The following is a 25202-nucleotide window of genomic DNA, read 5'->3' as shown; positions in this document are numbered from 1 at the left end:
TCAAGTATTTTTTTCTCGGAAACCGTAAGGGCTACAGTTACAAGGCTTGAATTTATTGCAAAATTATTAAAAAAAAGAATCACACCAGTCGGCCACATGGTGGCGCTATAACAGCCCACTTTACGTTTTGGCCTATAACTCATGAACCGTAGGTCGTAAAATCTAAATTTATTGTACCCTGGATTCCTTGGGTCATGAAACTCCTTATATAGACCACGCCCATTTGCGTCAGGATATATTTTCCGCCATTTTGAATTTTCTGCAAAACACACTTTTAGCTCCTCCTCCCACATATTTTGTCCAAATTTCGGTACACATGATCTCTGGGCCCATGCGGTAAACATATCCAAACGGCATTTTGATAGTCCTTACCGTTCGTCCGTAAATGGCTTCCAAAGTTAGCGGAAGGGGCCCATTTTACAAAAAAGGCCAGAAATCCCGAACGAAAAGTCCAGTCAATCCCAAATTTGAATCACATGTCAAGGGTGGTTTACTCAACAAATCCCCAAAAGCATTTCCACTTTGATCCATAGGGGGCGCCACAAATGCTCAAAATGTAACCGTTTGATGCAAAAACCTTATTTTGGGGGGGATCAATCCTCTCAAAATGAAACGCAAGTGATCTCAGGAGTTACGTGACAATGTAATTGGCGCAGCCTCCGACGGTATTCCTCCCAGCGTATTCCTCGAGTCCCGGCGGCAGCGACCCGTGACTCGCGTCGGCGCAACCACACTTTGCAATTGCCCTGAATTGCGACGCGTCTAGTTTTGTACTATGTTCCTCTTAACTCAGCCAGTACAATCAATCTGCCATTGCTACAGCGTCCACATTATGCCTGTTTTCTGCACTTAACTGTTAGATCAGAATTGTTCTGCTGAGATCACCTCCGCACTCTGCTCTTGTTTTTGGTCCTTGGCCTGTGTCTGCCCAGCGTAGCAGTGATACGAACAGACTGCGTATGTCCCTCGTATTAGGAAGAGCACTGAAATGGCAGCATAGTAGCTGCCGTAGATAATAAACTGCAAAAGAAAGAAATGCCTCTGTCATGATGAGTAGCCCATTACTGATCAATGTTGCAATGTTGCATGCCCTGCCTGCAATGCATGCAACTACATGCATGCAGGCAGTGGTGGAAAGTAACTAAGTACATGTACTCAAGTACAATTTTCAGTACTTTTACTTCTACTCAATTACATCTCAGAGAGGCAAATATTGCACTTTTACTCCACTACAATTAATTGAAAACTTCTAGCAAGTTACTAGTTACTTTGTAGATGTTGATTATTATTACAAAACATTCATTAACCACTTCGGCCCTAATTAAATTTCGGCCATTTGAAAATAGCCGATCTACAAGCTCACAATAAGTCTTATAATAAGATTTTTATACATTTGAAAACTTGTGAAAGGGGACATTCTGCATAGTGAGTAGTTTCCACTTTTGGTACTTTAAGTACATTTTGATACCAATACTTTTGTACTTTTACTACATTTTTTAAAAGTACAATTTTGAATTCCGGAATTTTATAGAGTATGTCTACATTGCAGTATTGATACTTTTACTTAAGTGAAACATGTGAGTACTTTTTCCACCACTGCATGTAGGGCCATCTAGTGTATCTACCTCTAGGTGTCACTCAGCTTTCACATGTTGTGACAAAGCTTAATACATCATACATTGATAGTCATTCTGAGTACACTAAGAGCGTCTGCCAGTTCAGTGTCAGCAGGATGCCATAAGCACAATTCCCTTGCCCTTAACCTAACTTCATTGATTGAATATTGATCGTTTTACACATGCTTGATCATTAAAAGCATACATACACACTTTTAAGCAGTATGAGCGTTGCATAATTCAGTGTCTATTAAGCACATACCTGTGTTACAATGTTCAGTCCTAATGCAGTTTCATCGACAACAATGGCTGTCAAAATGGTCTGCAGTGAAAGGGCAGCAAAGGTGTTGATTCCAAACGTTAGAGCATAACATTCCATGGAAAGATTGGCTGCAATCTGAAATCTGAAAGGGCAAGCGTGTTAGTTTCAAGCTGACCTCGAGTTCCACTTATCCAAAGTAGGCCTAATTTTACAAAACCTCAAGAACTGAAAAAGGCCTGTGTACATTAAAGGAGTAGTTCACCCCAAAAAAAAACATATTTTATATCAATTACACACCCCACGAAGCATTGAATTCATGGAGATTTTTTTGTGTTTTTGTCGCATTCCTGAGCCAATAATTTGATTACCGGCGGAAAGATGCTAATGTATCCGGTAGGAGACTCAAAGGAGACTCTTTGAGTGTACTACCGGAAATACACCCGGTCATCAAATTATTGGCTCAGGAATGCGTCAAAAAACAAAACAATCTCCATGAATTCAAGGCTTTATGGGGTGTGTAATTGATAGAAACTACGTAATTTTTGGGGATGAACTATTCCTTTAACCACTTTCAACCTTGTGTCCCCTGTTTTGGGCATGTCATTATAGGCAAACATTTTCAAAGGTTTTCAAAAACCGGTATGTGTTCTGAGCTTGTAGACTGGCTATTTTCAATGTGAATGTGAAGCAGTTCTAATACCAAATAGTATTATGCGGTGCAGGACCTTTATATCTTAATGCTGTATGGTTGCTGGTTGTGTTCAGTGGTGTAAAGTACATGTACTCAAGTACCGTACTTAAGTACAATTTTGAGGTATTTCTACTTTACTTTAGTATTTCTAATTTCCGGTACTTTTACTTGTACTCCACTACATCTCAGAGGCAAATATTGTACTTTGACTCCACTACAATTATTTGGAAACGTTAGTTACTAGTTACTTTGTAGATTTTGATTATTATTACAAAACATACATTACCCACTTCAGCCCTATATACATTTCGGCCATTTGAAAATAGCCGATCTACAAGCTCACAATGCGTCGCGATATAATGGTTTGTGAGCTTGTAGATCTGCTATTTTCAAAAGATTTTTATACATTTGAAAACTTGTAATGGGACATTCTGCATAATGAGTACTTTTACTTTTGGTACTTTAAGTACATTTTGATGCCAATACTTTTACTTGCAACAGAGTACTATTTCTGCAGTATTTATACTTTTACTTTAGTAAAACATTTGAGTACTTTTTCTACCACTGGTGTTGTGTTGTTAAACTTACGTGGTGATGGTTATGAGCAGCATGTATGAAGCTTTGAACACGACGTAGCCAGCATAGCACGCCCAGATGCTGCTTGTGAGTCCCATCAGAAACACGGCTCCTGCTCCCAGAGCAGAGAACAAGCCCAGAGCCAGCTCTCCCCACACCGCCCAGGTCACCTTGATGTGACCTACAGAGAAGGCTGCTGCAGCACCTGATCAGGGAACAGTGGTGGGAAAAGTATTAAAAATGTTTTACTGAAGCAAAAGTATCAATACTGCATTATAGAAATACTCTGTTGCAAGTAAAAGTCCAGAATAAAACATGTACTTGATGGTATCAAAATGTACTTAGAGTACCAAAAGTAGAAAGTACTCGTCATGCAGAATGTCCCATTTCACAAGTTTTCAAATGATTAAAAACCTTTTGAAAGCTATTTTCAAATGGCCGAAATGTATATAGGGCTATTAATGAATGTTTTGTAATCCTAATCAAAATCTAGTAAAAGTGAAAGTATAATATTTGCCTCTGAGTTGTAGTGAAGTAGAAGTAAAAGAAAATTGGAAATACTCAAGTAAAGTCAAAATTCCTCAAAATTGTACTTAAGTACAGTACTTAAGTAAATGTACTTAATTACTTTACACCACTGCCAGGGAAGGCGACAAATTAGTTGATTGGCCTATGGCTATGAAGGATGAGGCCACCTCAGCCTGTCAGCACTATGTTATTGTGTTCTCAGGATCAAAGGTATTTCCAAGGATAATCAGAATCAGAATCTGTTTTATTTGTCACAAAGGCAGTGAGTACAACATTTTTTCTCGTGCACGCTCCATCGTTTGTAGAATTCAGTGAGGAGAGAGAGGACAGAGTTAGGGAAATACTGTAGATATAACAAATAATTACAAGACATCGCTTTCCCTGAACACTGCAGTAAAGGACTAAGGGAAGCCATGATGTGTGTCGCAAGCTTCTTCCATTTGACGGTGTCAGGTTAATGATGTGCACACACCCCCCCACAAACTCAATCTATCATGAACCACTATTTCTGGAACACACTCATGAGCAATAATCAGAGAAACCGTTGCCCTTCAGCTCCATCTCCTTAAGTGAAGCAATTACTTTTCATTTCTTTTTGTCTAATTTGGATACAAGCCAGCGGGACCATCAATCTGCTTTCCCTCTCCAAATCAATTCACATTATCCATTTAATGCGTTATCTCATATAAACAGGACTGAAACTATTGTTTTTTTTCTTTTATTTTCTTTGTCTGTAATTCTGAGTCGATCTGTAATCAGACATGATGGCTTTTTATTAACATTGTGACAATTTATCTGGGCACTATCTGAGCTTGTTGTATTGAATTTCCTCTAATTTTACAATACCTCACTTGATTAATGTCCTGTGACCTGGCTGCATAACAAAAAAGGTTTTATCCCCCACAGCCCTATTCATGAAATTACCATCAACAACACTCAATTTAAACTCTTGGCTAAATATATATAAGCTAAGGAAGATACTGAATGTTTTACAGTGTCATTATTACGTCTCTGACATTGTTCAGAATTCTCAAGCATTCCATTTGTGAGTTGCCACACACAGTATATGCATCATATATAAAATAATAGCTGTGTGCAGACTCTAGCCATGATAGTGAAGAATCTTAACACCATATTTCATGGTGTTAACCCCCCCCCTCCCCCACTACATATTATATTCAAGTTAAATGTGTGTTTTCAGACATTTAACCACTTAAACCTTCAATACTTTGTAAATTTGACCGTTGGCTCTGTATTTGGTCTTTTTTCCCTCTACACCAAACCTCTTTGCCGATCTACAGAATAGCAGATCTACAAGCTCACAACACCTCGCTCTGAAAAAAGACCAGAGCCAACGGTCAAGTTTACAAAGTATTGAAGGTTTAAGTGGTTAAATGTCTGAAAACACACATTTAACTTGAATATAATATGTAGTGGGGGGGGGGGGTTAACACCATGAAACGTTCCCCTCAGAATAGGGATGATAGGGTTCAAGTGGTTAGTGTAAAAAAAAAAGGTCCCCTGTAGTTACTGTGAGGACTAGGGGGTCCCGGACCCCCTGTTGAAGACCCCTGCTCAAAGGCATCGTGCGTACAACTAAATTGGCTGGTCTCACCTACGAGAGTGCACACTGCCTCCACCCCTCCATTGTAGACAGTGGATGTGGCGGATGGTTCAATGTGGTCCCACATTAGCTGGACGTAGTTGAAGACCTGCACATAGCCGGCTGTGGCCAGAGCCCACCACAGGGACCAGTAGATCAGATGCCTGCATAACACGATTACTATCATGAAGATCAGTGGTTCTCAACCTTTTCAAGCTGCGACCCCCCCTAAACTAATCCCATTTCAAATGGGGACCCCCCACCTTGACAAGCATTTGGAATTGTAGGAGTAGTAGAGGCATTACATTTTTGCCTCTTTCTTATATTATTTGACAATTTGGCCAATGTTTGATCAGTTTTTATAGCATAGTTTGTTGATTACTTTTGATGCAGTAATGTTATATTTTTTTGTAGGTATTAAAAAGGTCCTAAAAGTTCTTATATTGTCATTTTACTGTCATCTGGGAACCCCCCTAAAACCATGTGTGGATCCCGCTGGGGGTCCCGACCCACAAGTTGAGAACCACTGAGGAAGATGATTATTATGATACTTATGACACTGTTACTAACTGCGAGATGAAACTATGAGATGAAAACTACAACTGTACTGTAAATGATGTATGTATCAACAAATTAACATGCCAGGTCAGGAGTAAATATCCCCTTTTTAAATACTTAAAAAATGTAGTATTAGTAGTATTTCAAAAGATTAAAAAAATATATCAAAGAGAAAAAAATAATAATCTAAGAAATGTCATAATAATAATAATAAAAAACTTTGCATAAATGTGAAAAACTTTGAATAAATAGTGAAAATAGCAGATCTATTTATAATCTCACAACGTGTCACAATGTGACGTTGTATGTTTTCGGTCTCAGCTGAAAAAGTTTGGGAAACGCTGTACTATAGTAGATGGGTTCAAGACATTTTGCTTATGAGCTTAAGGCAGTATTATAGTCAATCAGTAGTCACCAGGTCTACATTACACTGTGGAAGAGTAGGGAGAACCACCTCCGATCACTGAAGATGTGTTAGTTATATCGTATTGACATACTCTACCATAGAGTTTTATTCATTAAAATATTCATTTTATGCAAAACGAAACAAACAGTCATATAAAAAGGAACATACTTGGAAGAATATGAGTCTCTAAAGCTTTTCCAGAGCACCTGGCCAGCATGGGCAACACTCTGGCTACTGCACCAGCCACAGCCATGTCCCTCTGTCTCCTCTGACCCTGAGCCAACCTCTTCCTCTGCCTTCTCCTCCTCCTCCACCACACAGCCCTCCCGCTGGGACTGGGAGCCCAGAGGGGCAGCAGCCATGTTCCCTTTGAAGAATATGCCACGCTGGGGCATGGGCAGCCAGAGGGATACGAGGAAAGCGAAGCTTACAATCCCCAGAGTGATAGCATTGATGTAGAAGTAGTCCATCCCTGCCGAATGAGGTTGACAATAGAAAAGACTCATTCAGAATTACGTCAAGGATTACTTTTGTCCCACAAATAGACATTTTCTTTGACATTAACTTGCTCAATTATGTGTTTTTTTTATTTGTTATGGCATAACATCAACATATTATTTAAGGAGCACCATGAAAGTAGAAAGTATCATTCCAAATATCAAAGATTTCTACATAGTAAAATCCTCAGTGTGGGAGTGTAAAACTGGTAAAGATTTTGCTCACTCAGAGTTCAATGAACAATTCTGGCATGCTTCTATCAAATCTGATACCACCGTGTTTTTTCTGTTTCAGGTTTGGGATTGGTTACTTGGTAAATCACCAATAGCTCTACAGTACCTGCCAGGGAGACGAGGAGCTGGCCTAACGTGGCGCCAAATGTGTACCCAGCCAGCATGGCACTGCGGAGATACCCTGTGGCCTTCTGGTACATCTCAGCTGGTATTACACTGTAGATGTAGGAGAAATAGGCCACCTCTGTGGAGGTCACCACAGCATAGTTGACCTGTAGGAGCATAAACCGTTAGAACAGAACATGGAATTAGAGAGGATGCTAGCCGCTGTACTATAGAACAGTATTTCTCAAACTGGGGGTCGGGCCCTCAGGGGGGGTCCCCAAATTATTTTGATTAGCTTAACGCGCAACATTGTTTTCTCACTCAGCAGTAAACAAACCAACATACAGTATAAGTGTATACAGCAGGGGTAACCAACCAGTCGATTACGATCTACTGGTAGATCATCAAAGCCTTGTAAGTCGATCGCGGGGTGGTCCCGGTGGCAAACGGGCAGCCATCGACAATTCACAGAATTTGTGTAGTGTAGACTAGGCTAGTGCGTCTAAGGCAGTGTTGCAAAGTCTGCTTATTATAAGCTACTTTGGGCTTGTTTTTCTGTAAAGTCGCATGAATATATTGGGGGTCCTTCAAGGACCCCCAATATATTCGTCCTTGACATGAAAATGTTTGTGAACCACTGCTCTAAAACAACATTCAACAATAAAGTTGGACTGGACTGCCCTAGTCGCTTATTTTGGACTTCTTTTCATAGACCTGGTTGCTTGTTTCTCTCACACAATCTGGCAACGCTGGTTCAATGGAAGCCAGCGGGTCGCACTCAAGAAATAACGAGCGCAGTCTTGTGACATGCAAGCCTTTTCAGTGGTGGAGAACGCTGGATTTAAATCTTCAAACTGTGTTCTACAACCAGTGGTGGCTTATCCAACGGTGCTGAAGCACAGGGCACCAACAGATTGTTTTTGTTTTTGTTCTCGCCGTTAACGGCGAGAACAAAAACAAAACAGACTGAAAACTCAGCGCATACAAAGTGCCATCGCACTGATCACATTTGAGCACAAGTGGTGGAAGAAGTACTCAGATATTTTACTTAAGTAAAAGTAGCAATACCACAAACTAGAAATACTTTTTAGGCCTGTGTTCAAAATGTTACTTGAGTAAAAGTACAAAATTATTGGCATCAAAATATACTTAAAGTACCAAAAGTAAAAGTACAAATATGTTTGAAAATAGCAGATCTACAAGCTCACAACACGTAGCAATGCATGTTGTGAGCTTGTAGATCAGCTATTTTCAGATAGTTATAAAATAGGGCTAAAGTGGTTAATGTATGATTTATAATATTTAAATGTATATCTGCAAAGTAACTAGTAACTCAAGTTTTGAAATAATCGTAGTGGAGTAAAAATATCGAATATTGGATATACTCCAGTAAAATAAAAATACCTCAAAAGTCTACAGTACTTGAGTAAATGTACTTAGTTACTTTACACCACTGAGCACAAGTGTGTTGCCTGTGATGTATGAGAAATTAAGGCAAGAGTTACTAAAGGGCTGAGCCATGTAGAATTGATGGACTGCCTTAACTACAATGGTCCTCCTCAGAGTGCAGATCTCCGCCAGGCCGGGTTGTCTACGCAAGGCCTGCAAACTTTGGAAGTCAGTCATAGCCACTTGGAATGGGGAAAAAAATCCTTTCCTTAGTATTGACACTGAACAGCTGTCAGTTAAAATGCAGGATGTGTTTCCATTAACTACAGGTGTTGAAATGGAGATTTTTGAACAACTAACTGACTACCAACTGGAGGGCAGAGCTAGAAACCTGGACTTTTGGTCAATTGTGAAGTATCCCCTGATTGTGTCTTGTGCACTTAAGCTGCATGCCTACTTGAAAATAATAAAATCCAAGTTTAGAACTCGTATGACTGACTCACATCTAACTGCCTCAGACTGGCATTCAGTATCAACCAGATTTCAAATGTTATTCTTGCAGTCTGCAAGAATAACATTTGAAATTATCTGCAAGTTGCAGATAATGTGCAGTAATAGAAGTCTCATTAAAGGTGGGCTGATCCTGAGAGTATTGTATCTGTCACCCAGGGATGTGCTGGCCACTGGGAAATTCGGGAAAATTCCAGAACGGCCGCGCCATTTACGGGCCGCCAGACGGCCGGTGGGCCACCCAAGACAACTGCAGCATGTTTTTTTTTTTATTGAAAAAAATCAGAAAATCCCAGATTTATATATATGGTATATATATATATATAATATATGGTCATGGATGCATTTTTGTCATTTGAACAGAATATCTGTAAATGTGAAAATTCTGAGAAATTGAGAACTGAGAAACTAAATATTGTGCATTGAAGAGAAGAAATCTGTAAAAGCAATTTATTTCATGTCCTTTGTGTTTTGTTTTATTTAAAAAACAAAGAAGTTTACTTGTATTTTTGTCCTAAAATATATATTTCTAATACGTTTTTCTTAATATTTAGGAATTGATTATATAACTATCATCTTTATTCTTATTTAAATTACTAGTCTTTGTGTGGATGTATGCACATGCATTGAGCCTGTCAGAAATTGCAATCATGCAAGTGTTTTTTTTAAAAACATATTTTAGTGGTAGATCACGGCTTACAATTGGAAATAAAATGTGCTCTTGGGCTTGAAAAGGTTGGTTACCACTGGTATACAGGGTATCTGCACATTTATAAAGTTACAATTGAATGACTTTTAAGACCTTTTTATACCAGATTGGCCAAATTGTCAAATATTAACTAAGAAAGAGGCAAATATTGTGAAAATAGCCGATCTACAAGCTCACAACGCTTGGCAGTGCCAGGCGCTGTGAGCTTGTAGTTCGGCTATTTTCACCATATTTATCTGTGGAACAGAGTCAAACAAAATGTAATGCCTACAATTCCAAGTGCTTGTCAGGGTGGGGGTCCAGTTCAAATATGATTCTTTTGGGGGTCACGGCTGAAAAGTCTGGGAACCCTTGCTGTAGAAGACGCTTACATAACTGCATATATCCTGCAGTATGGTCCAAGCAATGTAAATAGTGGGTATTTTACAACCTCCAAGATCAAGCAATAGAATAATCAATACATTAATAACGTTTCTTTGTCATACATGCTTGAATCAGTTTTATATAGATCTATCTGCATTTTGTGATCAATAATAATGTTCCTTTGTATTTTAATGAACCTGAAGGAAGGTCATAGCCGGCAGGCCTGGGGCGAAGCAGAGCAGAACATAGTTGGTGACCAGGAAGAGTCCTTGCAGGACGATGAGCGGCTTGTACCTCAGGAAGTCAGTCAGCAAGAACACAGGAAAGAGGATGGCAAGATAGGAGTATGTCCATATAGGGAACAGATAGTTGGTCACCTATGGAATATAAGTGCAATAATAAGAATACAAGTATTGGTCATCATTGGTATGATCACATGCCCATACAATAGTAGTAAGATAGTAAGATAATTCATGAATACAAGGCCTGAAGTTGTATAGTTTACTGTTTGTGCATGGGTATTATTGTAGGCTATTCATTGTATATGAGTAAGTGTACAGTTGTACTGTAGCTAGTGTGTGTGTGTGTGTGTGTGTGTGTGTGTGTGTGTGTGTGTGTGTGTGTGTGTGTGTGTGTGTGTGTGTGTGTGTGTGTGTGTGTGTGTGTGTGTGTGTGTGTGTGTGTGTGTGTGTGTGTGTGTGTGTGTGTGTGTGCGCGCGTGTGTGCGTGTGTGTGTGTGTGTGTGCGCCCGCATCCATCTTACCACTTCTTCAGAGATGTTTTTGTGTGGTCCTATGAGGTATGGAGTAAGAAAGGGTTCCGCAGGTCTGCAGTTGGCAAAAAAGCCATAGATTGAAATGACTACAGCAGGATACACCCAACCGGAGGACTTCAGCCTTGTCCAACAGTCCATTATTTTCCCCCGCAGACAAAATGTCCCCAAATGTGTCTTTGGTATTAAACCTCCCTGTATGCCAGCCACTTGACTTCCCTGGTCTTAAAGAACGAGCTTTCTTGGACTTTATTTGCTCTGTTACTTAAGTAGCAGTTATTACAGTGACAGACGTACAGTACAGTATAATTTATGGATGGCACGTGCCCGTCTAGGGTTAAGCTCAGTCTGACTGGAAGTTTATGAGAGAGAGACTTTGACCGTTTAGGATATAGGAGAGTCGCTGATTGAAGATAAAAATAAGTGTTACTTTCGATTTTCATAAAAAGAAAGGCATTATTCAATAAGTTAGTTGCGCCTGTATGTAGTTTGAACAATACCATACTGTATGTTTGAGACCACTGAACGTGGTGCAAGTGTAGCTAATCAAATCAAATGGGGTGTGTTACACTTACAGTACAGTGGCACGAACCGATTTGCAATCATAATGTTTTGTGCAGCTTCCTTTATTTTAATTTAGGCGTATGCACCATTGCTATGGGTCTATCTACAATATATACAACATATTCAATGAAAACCAAATCATTCCTTGGCGTGGTGGTATTATTAAAAGATTATAAAAACATTGTTTCTTGATCAGCTGAGGAAGCATCCTGGAGATATAATGGTGTAAAAACAGTACTGAAAAATGTAACTCAAGGAAATAGTCAGTGGTGGAAAAAGTACTCACTTTTTTTTTACTTAAGAAAAAGTATCAATAGGCCTACTGCACTGTAGAATACCCTGTTACAAGTCAAAGTCCGGAATTCTAAAAAAAAGTACAAAAGTATTAGTATCAAAATATACTGAAAGTACAAAAGTAAAAGTGCTCATTAAGCAGAATGTCCCATTTCAGTTTTCAAATGTATAAAAATCTTTTGAAAAAATCTACAAGCTCACAATGCGTTGCATCACAACATTGTGAGCTTGTTGATCGGCTATTTTCAAATGGCCAAAATGTACAGGGCTGAAAGTGTGTAATGTATGTTTTGTAATAATAATCAAAATCTACAAAGTAACTAGTAGTTTTCAAATAATTGTAGTGGAGTAAAAGTATAATATTAGTAGAAGTAAAAGTAGGAGTAGAAGTAAAAGTACAGACATTTGGAAATACCCCAGTAAAGTAAAAACACCTCCAAAATTGTCCAGTACTTAAGTAAATGTACTTGATTAATTTACACCACTGCTTATAATTCTCCTTAGATTTTTTTTTTTTTCACATGTAAAGGGGGTGCACCGTTCCCGGAGGTACTGCAATACCGGGTCGATGCGTGGAGTGGACGGAGCAAGCCCCTATTCCATCTCCCAGTTCCAAAAATCAATTTAATATATGGTCCCCGGGTAGGGGACGTATCAGATATTAAACTGATAAGAACAGATACTACACTTGATCTTAGCCAAAAGGCCGAGAAGCGATACCGACGTGCCTCTCAAGAAAGGCAATAGATTCTCCGTGCTACCAGCCACGGTCACGTTTTTTGTTAGCTCCATAAAGAACCTCTCACTCCGCTATACAGCTCCGAGATGAGGTTCTATGTCGTCCTCTCCCAGGATCGGTCGAACGTCCGCCAAGGCTCCGCTGTTTACCCTTTTGTATACGTCGTATCCCAAAACTAATGGTAGATTCCAAATCTCACGGATGTTTTAGGTTTGGACCGGAGCATAATATTTTAGGTCCTGGGCCAAACTACCCGTTTAAATCGCTTATTTAGTCAGCCTGTGGCCATGTTTCCCATTCAACCCGGAAAACCCCCCTACGTCCGCTGCCAGTACTGCTCCCGGTTTGGCTACAATGGGAAACATGGCCACAGGCTGACTAAATAAGCGATTTAAACGGGTAGTTTGGCCCAGGACCTAAAATATTATGCTCCGGTCCAAACCTAAAACATCCGTGAGATTTGGAACTACCATTGGTTTTGAGATACGACGTTTACAAAAGGGTAAACAGCGGAGCCTTGGCGGACGTTCGACCGATCCTGGGAGAGGACGACATAGAACTTCATCTCGGAGCTGTATAGCGGAGTAAGATGTTCTTTATGGAGCTAGTTTTTTGTGTCTAAAATACGCCAAAAAGCCACATAACAAAACGTAAATAGTGTTGTGCGAACAAAATAAAACGAGTAAATAAAATCTTCGAAAAAGTACGTATATATTTTTTAAATAACAGGGAAATGTAAGCGCTTCCTTTGTCGCCGACATTCTTGGTCATGTGACACACGCTAAGCCAATAACAATTGAAGTCAAGCTGATAATATTTACAGCGATTTTACAAGGTTTTACGTATTTTTTACTCCCAAAAGACTCAATGAGACTGAGTGTAGGAATGACTTAATAAACAAGAACTGCCATTCAATATAATGCATGGTAACCACACTGGCCTTTACATTCATTACATACATCCTTTATGCATTACAAATATTCCACACCAAGCACTCTAGCACAACCCGGTGGGCAATCAACATGACTGCATGATTATTCAATGTAGAAATATTCAGTTTAAGTAAAAGTATTTTTAAACTTTACTTGAGTAGAAAAGTATCGGTATCAAAATGTACTTAAAGTACCACAAGTAAAGGTACTCATTAGGCAGAAAGTTTTCAAATGTAACTATCAAAATCTTTTGAAAATAGCGAGCTCACAGTGAGCTTGTAGATCGGCTTTTCAAATGGCCAAAAGGGGCCGAAGTATTTTGTATTAATAATCCAAATCTATAAAGTAACTAGTAATTTAAGTTTTCAAATAATTGTAGTGGATGATAATATTTGCCTCAGCCTCTGATGTATCATGTAGTGGAGTGGAAGTAAAAGTACTGAAAATTGGAAATACTGGCAAAAAATACCTAAAAATTGTACTTGTAATGCAGTAGGCTACTTGAGTACACTGCTCATATCGTGTCGTCAAGAACACAGGCCAACCTCACAGTGTCCAGTGTCAGTACGTTTACTTTAAAATGACTTAAAACACACCATACAGGCTGTTTTTGTTATTAATGTGTCCGTGGAGTGTTTGTTTCACACACGTGTAAACAAAGGCTATCAGTTCGGAGTTGTGTCGGTTCTGCGCAGGCGTGCCGTCACCGTGTACAAGTGCCTCTACGAGTCTGTTGTTGGCATAGCAACCGTATGTTGACGGAAATAGTTAAGTCTACAGTAAGCAAAGAACACAGTAGGCTAGTCCAGAGCAAGATGAAACTCAAACGATTCCTTCTGAGATATTATCCACCAGGTAATACATCATTATCTTTGGTAAATTTGTTTTCTGCTGGCTGCTCTGCAGTTAACCACTTAAACCCCATATGGGTAACTGGAGGAGTTTTTGATTGAATACTTTATTAGAAGTTTTCAGAAAAAAATACAGTTCATTGAGTCACTCAGGGCTCAATACTCAGGGCAATATAGTGTATTTTTTGTTTTCTGTTTATTGTGGGGATTCTGGGGTTTAAGTGGTTAAAACATTTTTTTATTTTACTATGGTGCACCACCTTATCTTTCTGCTAAAGTTTGATGCCAACTTTCTTTGTGTTTTCAGGTATCATCCTGGAATATGAGAAACGAGGAGAGCTGAGAACCAAATCAATTGACCTTTTGGATTTGTCTCCAGAGTAAGTGTAGCTAATTGTATGCTGTTTGATCTTTCCAAATTGTGTGCTCTGGCCAAGTTTTCATGTTGCTTACTGTTCCTGAAGAAAATAATGATATCATCATAGACTGAAAACTCAGCAGTTTACATCTTTATTGTTTATTTTATTTACACTAATATTGTCTCAATCTGATAATAAGGGTGACATTATATTGTTGTACTGTGCTTTCTCCATGTTTACTGGGTTTGTTGAGCAGACCCAGGCAGTTGTCTGATCTATCCGATAACGATAACATACAGAATTTCAGTGAAGTTATAAGCTTCTGAAATGTTGAAAACATCATCTTCAACTATAACTCAATGAGAAATTAAGTAGAAGGAGAATTATATAAATATATATTTTACCCTCCCTGTCTCCCACCATGCAGGACAGACCCAGAACAGTTGGTGGCAGAGATCAAGAACTCAGAACCTCTTATCACAGAATCCCGGGTTGAACAGGTCAAACTGTTGATCCTCAGACTGCAGCAGAAGCAGGCCCAGCAGGAACACCACCCTTTCTACCTCTTTAAGGTCAGAAACACATGGTTGCTATGCGCAGTGGCACTATAAATGGAATAGTGTGGTCAAACATCAGGGGAACACATCCAAATCTTCTTATATTAAAATTAGCTTGTGGGCAGTGGGTGCATAGGTGCATGCATGGGCGTCACACACATAACATTCGGATTTGATTGGCCAATAAATGTCACAATCACAGACGTAACATCCAGATTGTATTCACATGATGTAGTTCTCTGATCAGCGCTGCTACATAGCGGCCTGAGCATCTAATGTTGGAAAAATATACTATATAGGCCTATATCTTTATTTTTACACACTTGCTGTCTGTAGAAAAAAAGTAAAAAATAATTAAATAGTGAAATAGAATTGTGAAATAATAATGCATTTTAGCTTTAGCTGTTCAAATTTGATAGTAATTTGGAAGATGAAAATTGGAGTTGTTGCCAAAAACTACAGAACTACTTTTACTACTTCAAAGGGACACTAGAGAGCAGCAGTGGGCAATATTGTGTGTGTTGCCAGCACTTCAAAGTCACTATCATGTATTTTTTTCACCTTTGTTGTACAAAGGTGTTTTTGTTGATATTTATTTACTTGACAGTCAGTTGACATTTTCTAATATTCCTTCTCTGGTCTGGTTTTGCTTCAGGTACTGCAGACACACTTATTGCCGCTGACAAATGTTGCCTTCAACAAATCAGGGTCGAGGTACGTTTATCTGCAACGCACAGGGAGCTCGCATTCTGAATTGCAGAAACCCCCAGGCATTTGCATTACTGGAATGCTGGGGAGGAAAACAGTAACCTCCATCTTTCTACACTTTTTTCTCTCTTTCTTTCTCCCCTCTCTCTCTCTCTCTCACATTGCAGTTTCATAACTGGGAGCTATGACCGGACATGCAGGATATGGGACACAGCATCAGGAAAAGAGCTGCAAGTGCTAGAGGGTCACAGGAACGTGGTCTATGCCATTGCATTCAACAATCCCTATGGGTATAGAGAAATATCTGTTTCTTTTGACAATCAGTCATGTGTTGTTGTTCGGTTGTTTGAAAGGGTTTTTGTCCTTTTCAAATATGTACAGTACAGTCATTTCCATATGTCCTTTTCTCGAAACCCAGAGACAAGATTGCCACAGGTTCTTTCGACAAGACCTGCAAACTGTGGAGTGCAGAGACGGGAAAATGTTATCATACGTTCAGAGGACACACTGCAGAAATAGTAAGTAACCGGTAACAGAGTGCACAAAAGAATCATCAGCATTCATTTGGAAGAGAATGAATCATAAGTAAGCCTCTGGTAAGCCCTGGTTGATTTTTATGACAAATCCCAGAGTACCTAACTGAGCTGTGTGTGCTTGTGCTGTAGGTGTGCCTGGCATTCAACCCCCAGAGTACACTGGTGGCAACTGGCAGCATGGACACCACTGCCAAGCTGTGGGATGTAGAGACTGGGAAAGAGGTGGCCACTCTGATGGTGAGTGGTCTTCTGTTTCATCAATCTGTCGGTCTGTCTCCCTTTTCTCCTGCTCTTATTTAACCAGGGTTGTCATATTGACAATTCATCTATTTTCTAAGTGAACGCTGGCCCAGAGAAGAACGAAAGCAGCACACTAATTAAAACATGAAGACTACCACAACATTAACAGTATCTGAAGAACCATTAACAACAATTTTTTTTTTAGAGCACCGCCCCTTTGAAAGTCAATCAGTAACAAACACTCAGACAGGTCACTGATGCTGTATCTAACGTCCGAGATGTATAGCTGAAGTCGTAGGTGCTCCTGTAAGCATTCCAGTAATTATTAATTGACGAGGTGCTGCAGGCCCAGTGATTGCCCATCTGCTTGCCAACCCACTCTGACTTCTCATCCCCCAAACATCTGATGGGAAATGCAGATCTAACACGTTAATGTGGTGATCTTAGCCATTCCGAGGGGAACAGACGGCTCTCTTTGAAGTGGCGACTGCACGTAGCTGGATGGCTGACTATGGGGGCTCCAGAGAAAGAATGTCGCAGAATGGCTCAGAGCTTCAATTACTCGCAGAATACCTTGCTTAGGTCCTAAGCCTTAGGAGGCCCTCTAAAATCATCTGTCTAATGAAAAAATGCTGAATTGTGATTCATTTTTTTTCTTTGTACTTGAGTACATAGAGAAGGGGGATAGGAGAGATGATTACGCTACTGTGAAATGAATTGGACATTATCATCATCTCATCTTCTCTGCTCAATTTCTTTACCACCTTCTCTCAGTGTCGCAGCCAGAGCGCTAGTATAGGCTGGGCCTGAGCAGGAGCGCCCGACCCGAAAATTTGCGGTTATTGCGCGGATATTGGGCGTTTTTTTGTTACTTTATTTCGGTTTTAGGGTTAGGGTTAGGGTTGGGTTAGGGTTATGTTATGTTATTTAATTCTTATTTTTGCCTGATTTTACCGATTTTTTAAATATTTTTTGCAAAATCGATTGGGTGGGCCAGCTCTCTATGTGCCCACCCAGGCCCACCCATGGCTGCGCCCCTGCCTTCTCTCTTCCTCTAACTATGTTGTCTTTCACTCTGTCTCTCTCTCTCTCTGTGTCTCTGTCTCTCTCTCTGTTCCTCCAGGGTCACACTGCAGAGGTCATCGCCCTGTCCTTTAACACAGTGGGTGACCAGCTGGTGACCGGCTCCTTTGACCATACAGTTTCTCTATGGCATGTTGCTTCAGGGAGGTCAGACATCAACTTCACACCACTGTGTGTGTGTGTGTGTGTGTGTGTGTGTGTGTGTGTGTGTGTGTGTGTGTGTGTGTGTGTGTGTGTGTGTGTGTGTGTGTGTGTGTGTGTGTGTGTGTGTGTGTGTGTGTGCATGTGTAAAATAATATGGTCCCCACTCCTTTGGGGTATTTCTTTGTCACAGTACATTTGCACATATATGAAATGTGTCCTTTGCATTTACCCATCCTAACTATTAGGAGCTGTGGACAAGTGCCATTAAAACAGCGCCTGGGGAGCAGGCAGGGGTTAAGTGAGTTGCTCAGGCACACTTTGACACACATTGACCAAGGCTGTGTCTGTGTGTGTGCATGTTGTGCATCTTTTGTGTGTTTAATGACATGAACCCCAGTAGCCCTACTCTGAGCATGTCATAGTAGGCGAACATTTGGCAAAATAGGCGAACAATTCAGAGAAAAATTGCCAGTCTACAAGTTCAAAACAAGTCGCGTTGCAATCTTGTATATCTGTTATTTTCGCTATTTAATGTATAATCAAGTACATAGGTCTTAGTTAATACACATGGAACTGTCTGGACAAACAGTTTGTGTGTGTGTGTGTGTGTGTGTGTGTGTGTGTGTGTGTGTGTGTGTGTGTGTGTGTGTGTGTGTGTGTGTGTGTGTGTGTGTGTGTGTGTGTGTGTGTGTTTGTGTGTCTCAGACGTGTTCACACTCTGATAGGTCACAGGGGGGAGATCACCAACGTCCAGTGGAACTGGGACTGTTCCCTGATAGTCACCGGCTCCATGGATAAAACCTGCAAGGTGAGCTCTCATCCCCTTCCTCTGAAAATGCTGCTTCACTAACCACTTTAAACTTGCTGTCCCTGTTTTTGGGTACGTCTTGGGCCGATCTGCAAGCTCACAACGCGTCGTATGGCGACGTATAAAATAGGGCTTAAGTGGTTATGGATCTTCCACTCTCAAAAGTCTTTTAACCCATTAAGACAGGCGGGAACGCATCCGCGTCATTTCAAGATGTCTTTGTCTATTCAAAAATAGCAGATCTACAAGCTCATAGCGCGGCACCGAGTGCCGCGCTATGAGCTTGTATATCTGCTATTTTGGAAAAATCGTGTAAATTTGTGCAAATCTTTGAATACCGGTATATATATTTTTTAAGTGAACATTTGTAACTCAAATCTTTCCTCCTGGAGATTCTACAAATGTCTTTGTACGTTTTTTTTAACGGTTTTCTGAAAAATGTATGTTGCTATAATATCAGTGGTTCTCGAACCTTTTTCATGTCAGGGGCTCCCAAAATGATATGTATTTGGTCGCGGACCCCCATCTCAAAATATTTTGTATATATACATATAAACATACATATAACTGCTCAAAATAATTAAGGGAACACTTTGATCCCTTAATTCTTTTGAGCAGTTTTTGTTAGCAGTATGTACACAGTTCATGAAAACTCAAAATAATTAAGGGATCAAAGTGTTCCCTACATTTCTTTGAGCAGTTATAGTCAAAGATTTGCACACATTTTCATGATTAAAAAAAACAAAACAGATCTTCAAGCTCATGCTATGAGCATTTTTTAGCTATTTTTGAAAGAAAGAAATCTAAAAATGACACACAGATGCGTTCCCGGTCTTAATGGGTTAATCTCCCACAACAAAGTTTATATGCCAAGCATTATTGCTTGCCAAAAGTATTACTAGCTGGCATTGTATTTGTTGGCAGGCAGCATTAGTTGTGAATATTCAAGAATACTGCTCCCAGTTGTTGCTCATCCAGAAGAATTTCAATAACAAAACACGCCTCAAAACCTAATTCTGTGATTATGCAGAGATGTGTCGTGTCAACTAGCCAGAATTATTCATATGCCTAGGGGGAAGCAGGTAGCAGGTAAAAATACAGACTGACACAGCTAACAGGTACATGCTGGCGTGTTCACTGTGTCTGTGTGCTTTTCTTGCAGTCTTGCAGTCCACCGTTCTCAATCTACACGCCAGCCAGTCGGCTGCCGTGTGTAATTTTAAAGACAAAATACCATAACCCCCCCATGCATTTAAAAAATATAAATATTAATGTTATCATTAAATTCTTCATGTTTGCGAATCACTGGTCTACACAATGTTAATGCGTGTGCGTGTGTGCATGTGTGCGTGTGTGTGTGTGTGGGTGTGTGTGTGTGTGTTTTGTTTTCTGTAGGTGTGGGAAGCCACATATGGGAAGTGTGTGGCCACCCTGTCTGGACATGAAGGAGAGGTGTTAGACGTCTGCTTTGACTACACTGGTCAGCTCATAGCTACAGCCTCTGCTGATGGTGAGACGACACATGACAGCTGCCCTGCTTTTGCATCAAATCCATTTGAGGAAATAAGGATATTATATTGTCGCTGTCGGGTGGAAACCTTGTATGTCCAAAACCGTTCCTTTTTTATTATTATTTAAAACATTTTTTTTTTAAATAGTTCTACAAGCTCACACCATGTCTCATCGCGATGTGTTGTGAGCTTGTAGATTTGCTATTTTCACTACTTTTGTGACACTCTTGCATGATGAAGTAGGGCATTCATTTATGAATACAATCTTAAAACAAGGTTTCTACCCGACAGCAACGATATATAGCATTGGCTTACTGTAGCAATGTAAAGAAATTTGGGTAACACTTGCTCATAAGCTACCTGTTATTAACGCTTCATTTATGATGACTTAATACATGATTTAAGCGTTAATTAAGCATTAATTCATCATGAATTCCTTGTAATTCATGTATTAAGTAACTTTGCTTAACTAATGATGTTAATTAATGATGAATTACAAGGAATTAATGCTGAATTAATGCTTAATTAATGCTTAATTAACACTTAAATAATGTATCAAGTGATCATAAATGAAGCGTTAATTACGGGTACCTTATGAGCTAGTGTTACCCAAATGTGTTCATTTTCTGTCCTGCTTTCCTGAAGACATGATATATAACAGATTCAGCCCTCTGGCTACAAAACAACTACCATGCAGTACATGGACCTACACCCTGAACGTTTGTCTGTCCGTGTCTCTGGCAGGTACAGCGCGGGTGTACAGCGCAGCAACACATCAGTGTCTAGCGAACCTGGAGGGGCACGAGGGAGAGATCTCCAAGGTCAGTCACCACCTTCCATTGGTCCAAGCCAAGGTGGAACGCAATCGACTGATTGATCATTAACAGTGGTAGAAAGTAACTAAGTACTGTACTTAAGTACAATTTTGAGGTATTTGTACTTTACTTGAGTATTTCCAATGTCCAATACTTTTACTTCTACTCCACTACATCTCAGAGGCAAATATTGCACTTTTACTCCACTACAATTATTTGAAAACTTTAGTTACTAGTTTAAGTTGTTTGCAGATATAAATTAAGATATTATGAAACATACATGAACCACTTTAGTGCTATTTAATACCTTGGCTATTTGCAAATAGCCGATATACAAGCTCAAGATCTGCAAGAGCTGCTATTTTCAAGCATTTTAGTACTTTTACCGTTGGTACTTTAAGTACATTTTGATACCAATACTTTTGTACTTTTACCAAAGTAAATTTTGAATTCCCGACTTCTACTTGTAACAGAGTACTTTTACATTGCAGTATTGTTACTTGTTACTTTTTCCACCACTGATAATTAAAATAAACATGCTCTGAAAATGCATGTACTGTATGTGTGCGTGCGTGTGTGCGTGTGTGTCTGTGGGCTTGCGTACCCCTCTGGCACAGAGGGGTTTATATTTGAGCCTGGGTTCACCTTCTGTTTGCTGAGACACATCAGGCGGCCAGTAATGGAGTGGATGGAGGATGATTCCATGGGATTATGACGCTAATCTCTTCCTAACAGGACACCTTTCCCCATCCACGTTTCTTAACCACGGTGGTCAACCTTTCCTTTCATCAATCATTTTCATCTATTTACGCTCTCTGATCTCTCCCCACCCACCACCGTTTTCCCTTTAATATGCCCTTTAGCGTCATTTGTCCTCTCAGTCGCTCCCCTAGTTACTCTGCCCTTCCTTACGTTCTCAGCTCATTACGAGGAATGACATGCAGGAATGTGTTACGCCCTTGAAGATGGAATGAATGAATATCAAACTGGCAGAAGTGATTCTGGAGACAACACTTGAATGGATGTCATTACAGATCTCATACATAGCCTCATGCAGCATTAATGAGCCGTGCTGCCTCTTTCACCTACATCCTATCAGGCCAATGTTTCCCTTGTGTAATTGGTTTGCTTTGTCCGTTGTTCTGCTTATTTCATACACTCTACAAGCTCATAACGTGTCACAAAGCGACGTGTTGTGAGCTTGTAGATCTGGTATTTTAGGCGAGCGACAATTTAGTCAGTCTTTACCAGTGGTGGAAAAAGTGCTCCCATTTTTTATTTAAGTAAAAGCATCAATACTGCAATGTAGAAATACTCTGTTACAAGTAAAAGTCCGGTAAAAAATACCTCAAAATTGTACTTAAGTACAGTACGTGAGTAAATGTACAGTACTTAGTTACTTTACACCACTGTTCTTTACACCTTTCTGGGCTGTGCCTTTCATTTCCTCTCCAGTGTACTTTTGGTGTGTCAGTTTCCATTTCCTGTCCGGGGTCGTCTCTCTGGGCTGCTCCTCTTGTTTTTCTTTTTTTAATGAAACACACTTTACTTTTATGAGTGTCCAGAGCCAGCACAGTTTAATCACCACTGGCTTCACCTCAGCGTGTGGATAAAGAGACCTCCACGGCAGGATGTCGTCTGTCTTCCTCCAACTCAATCATCTTAAGCCATATCGGTCCACTTGGGAGGAAAGCTTCACTCCACTAGGCAGGGTTCCCGATGTTATTATCCCTCCTGTGAGCTATTTAACGTTGGATGACCTTTCATGGATGTAGGATGCCACTGACATAGTGGAAAGGTGTCACAGACGCGTTCACTTTCCCCGCTCTCTTATCAATTATATTTCGCAAATCGGTTTAAGCCCTTGTGCTTGCTCTGAAATCCCTTATCTGTCACTGTCCCACTTGCACACCTCTGTGCGCTCCTCTCTCTCCCCTGCTGTTCTCTAGAGTCTAGACTCTAATTCTTGTTCTTTCTCTCTGTCTGTCTCTCTCTATCGGTGTCTCTATCTGTCTCTGTCTGTAGATCTGCTTCAGCCCCCAGGGGGGCAGGGTGCTTACTGCCAGCTCAGACAAGACGGTCCGTCTGTGGGATGTTCAGTCTGGTGTCTGCTTGCAGATCCTGGAGGGTCACACCGATGAGATCTTCTCCTCTGCTTTTAACTATGAGGGCGACACCATCATTACAGGTATACACCATCTTCTCTCTCTCTCTCTCTCTCTCTCTCACTCACACACACACACACACACACACACACACACACACACACACACACACACACAGCTGAGTTAGCATATACTGTATATGCAACCATCTGCTCTCCGACGCCATCATTACAGGTATACACCCCCATACTGTACAATGTACTGTATATGGAACCATCTGTTCTGCATTCTGGTCCTCTACAGGCAGTAAGGATAACACATGCCGGATATGGCGGTGACCACAAGTGTGTGAAGAGGTGGTCTGACCAGGTGGCCAGGACTGGACTCATACCAGAAAAGAAAAGTTGCATGATTTACCTTTTTTCAATCAGTTTTCAATTCATTTATTTCTCTCTCTCCCCTCTCTCTCTCTCTCACACTTGCGCACGCACGCACGCACGTACGTACGTACGTACAGCAGTTATTATTATCTAATCTGCTTGTGCTTGGCCTCCAATTCCCTCTGATTTCTCTAAATTGGTCTCAAGATTCTTTTTCACACAGTACATTTAATGAAATAAAGCTGTGCAAACACTCCATATTTAAAGTACCAATGTACAAACCTTAGATCCATATCGCATTACAAAATAATAGTCATTTGATCAAGACTTTTAATGTTTTGCTGGTCTTGCTGGGAGTTTTATAATGTATATGCATTTCTGTTTGTTTATAAGACGTCTTTATGAAATCAGACACATGGGCTGGGGTTCTCAAAAATATCCTAATGTTTAAATGATCCAAGCTGACTGATTCATTTTTATATACATTTGTTCCCACTGCCATGAGTATTTTTGTATTATCTACTGAGCGGTATTCCTTTAAAACATGTGATGATGAATGTCTACACTTTTTTGTCCGTGCAAATGAAAGCACCTTGGTGCGCCGTACTTCTGTCTGTTGGCTCATAGTAGAACCGAGTTGATGTTATTGTTTTGTGGATGTTTGGAGAGAAAACATGAGGTCCTATGCTGTTAACATTGACGTCATATTCAGTGATGAAGTGTTTGTTTGAAGGACAGTGGTATGAGTAACATACTGCTTGTGTTTCACGTCACATACATTTATTGATGTCAAAAGACAAATACATTCAGTTCTACAGTGACAGAGTTGACATTTGAATCATATCGGCCCCCCATCAACACTAATAAAACACTAGAGTACCACTACGCAGAGAAAGATACAGACCAGATTCACATACAAACTCAACATAACAAATAATCTTAATCTACCTCTGTCTTCCTGCTGTGGTAAAAACTAGTGAAAGTGGCCCTCCATACTCCAAGGTGCAGCATTTCAGAATCTACACTATTTACAGCTATCCAAAATAAACAGTTCTCCAGTAACATTGACGACAAGATAACTTACATTAACTCAACTTCAAGGTCACAACAGAAATGGATGTGTTGGCCAACATAAACAACTACAACATGTGGACGTTACTGTTTACTTGAAGCAAAGTGCACTATTTGACTGCCGGCAGAAAGTGAAACAATGGCTTTCATGTGGGCTTTAATTCCAACAGCCTCTTTTACACAGTAATCTCTTTACAAAAAAGAAAGTAGACTTGGTTTATGATGAATACACGTGTTTCCTGTGTGTGTGTTCATCCTTTGAAACAATTAAATAAATAAAAATAGAATTTTGTTTGTGATAATCATTATATATAATATAATATAATATAATATTTGAAGCAGTAAAAACCTGCAAACTAGAATCTCTTGAAGGCCAGTTCATTCCCACTAAGAATGTCCAACCTGATAGGCTACTAGGCTATACTTTGATGTATCTCTCTACGACCGTGCATCTGAAATCTGAAACGTGCTTATCTTAAAGGGAGACTTGCCCATTCACAGTCACACGACTTCCATGACTAGTGTTAGGGTGAGACAGAGGGCAGTGTAGTGAGACGTGTGCGGAGAATGGACCGGATTAGGCTTTAATCTGCACTGGTAGGCAAAGGGTTGATGGTTTGGAGTGTAGAGACAGGATTGGGCACATACAGCTACTGAATACTGTAACATCCTGAGTGTGGATTCAA

The 25202-nt window shown here is 40.1% G+C and overlaps 2 protein-coding genes across 2 annotated transcripts; one reads left to right on the top strand and one right to left on the bottom strand.

The window, feature by feature from the left end:
* Nucleotides 1–861: 861 nt before the first annotated feature.
* On the bottom strand, nt 862–10960 carry slc19a3b (solute carrier family 19 member 3b; the record flags this gene model as incomplete). The annotated part of the gene is made up of 8 exons (XM_084064636.1): nt 862–1020; nt 1879–2020; nt 3158–3350; nt 5289–5440; nt 6409–6712; nt 7078–7243; nt 10245–10424; nt 10811–10960. 8 exons carry the CDS (start codon nt 10958–10960, stop codon nt 862–864), a joined length of 1446 nt encoding a protein of 481 aa, XP_083920762.1.
* A 3203-nt stretch (nt 10961–14163) lies between these two features.
* On the top strand, nt 14164–23439 carry daw1 (dynein assembly factor with WDR repeat domains 1; the record flags this gene model as incomplete). Its single annotated transcript, XM_084064182.1, has 13 exons — nt 14164–14203; nt 14507–14579; nt 14986–15130; nt 15771–15829; nt 15991–16113; nt 16242–16341; nt 16489–16596; nt 17723–17829; nt 18532–18634; nt 20030–20144; nt 20890–20966; nt 22986–23148; nt 23369–23439. 13 exons carry the CDS (start codon nt 14164–14166, stop codon nt 23401–23403), a joined length of 1248 nt encoding a protein of 415 aa, XP_083920308.1. The 3' UTR covers nt 23404–23439.
* Nucleotides 23440–25202: the final 1763 nt, after the last annotated feature.

This window comes from Gymnoscopelus microlampas (assembly GCF_963454915.1).
Source record: "Gymnoscopelus microlampas genome assembly, chromosome: 8".
Classification (NCBI taxonomy): Eukaryota; Metazoa; Chordata; class Actinopteri; order Myctophiformes; family Myctophidae; genus Gymnoscopelus; species Gymnoscopelus microlampas.
Note: the sequence above shows the minus strand (reverse complement) of the source record. Positions and strands in the feature narration are given on the sequence as shown.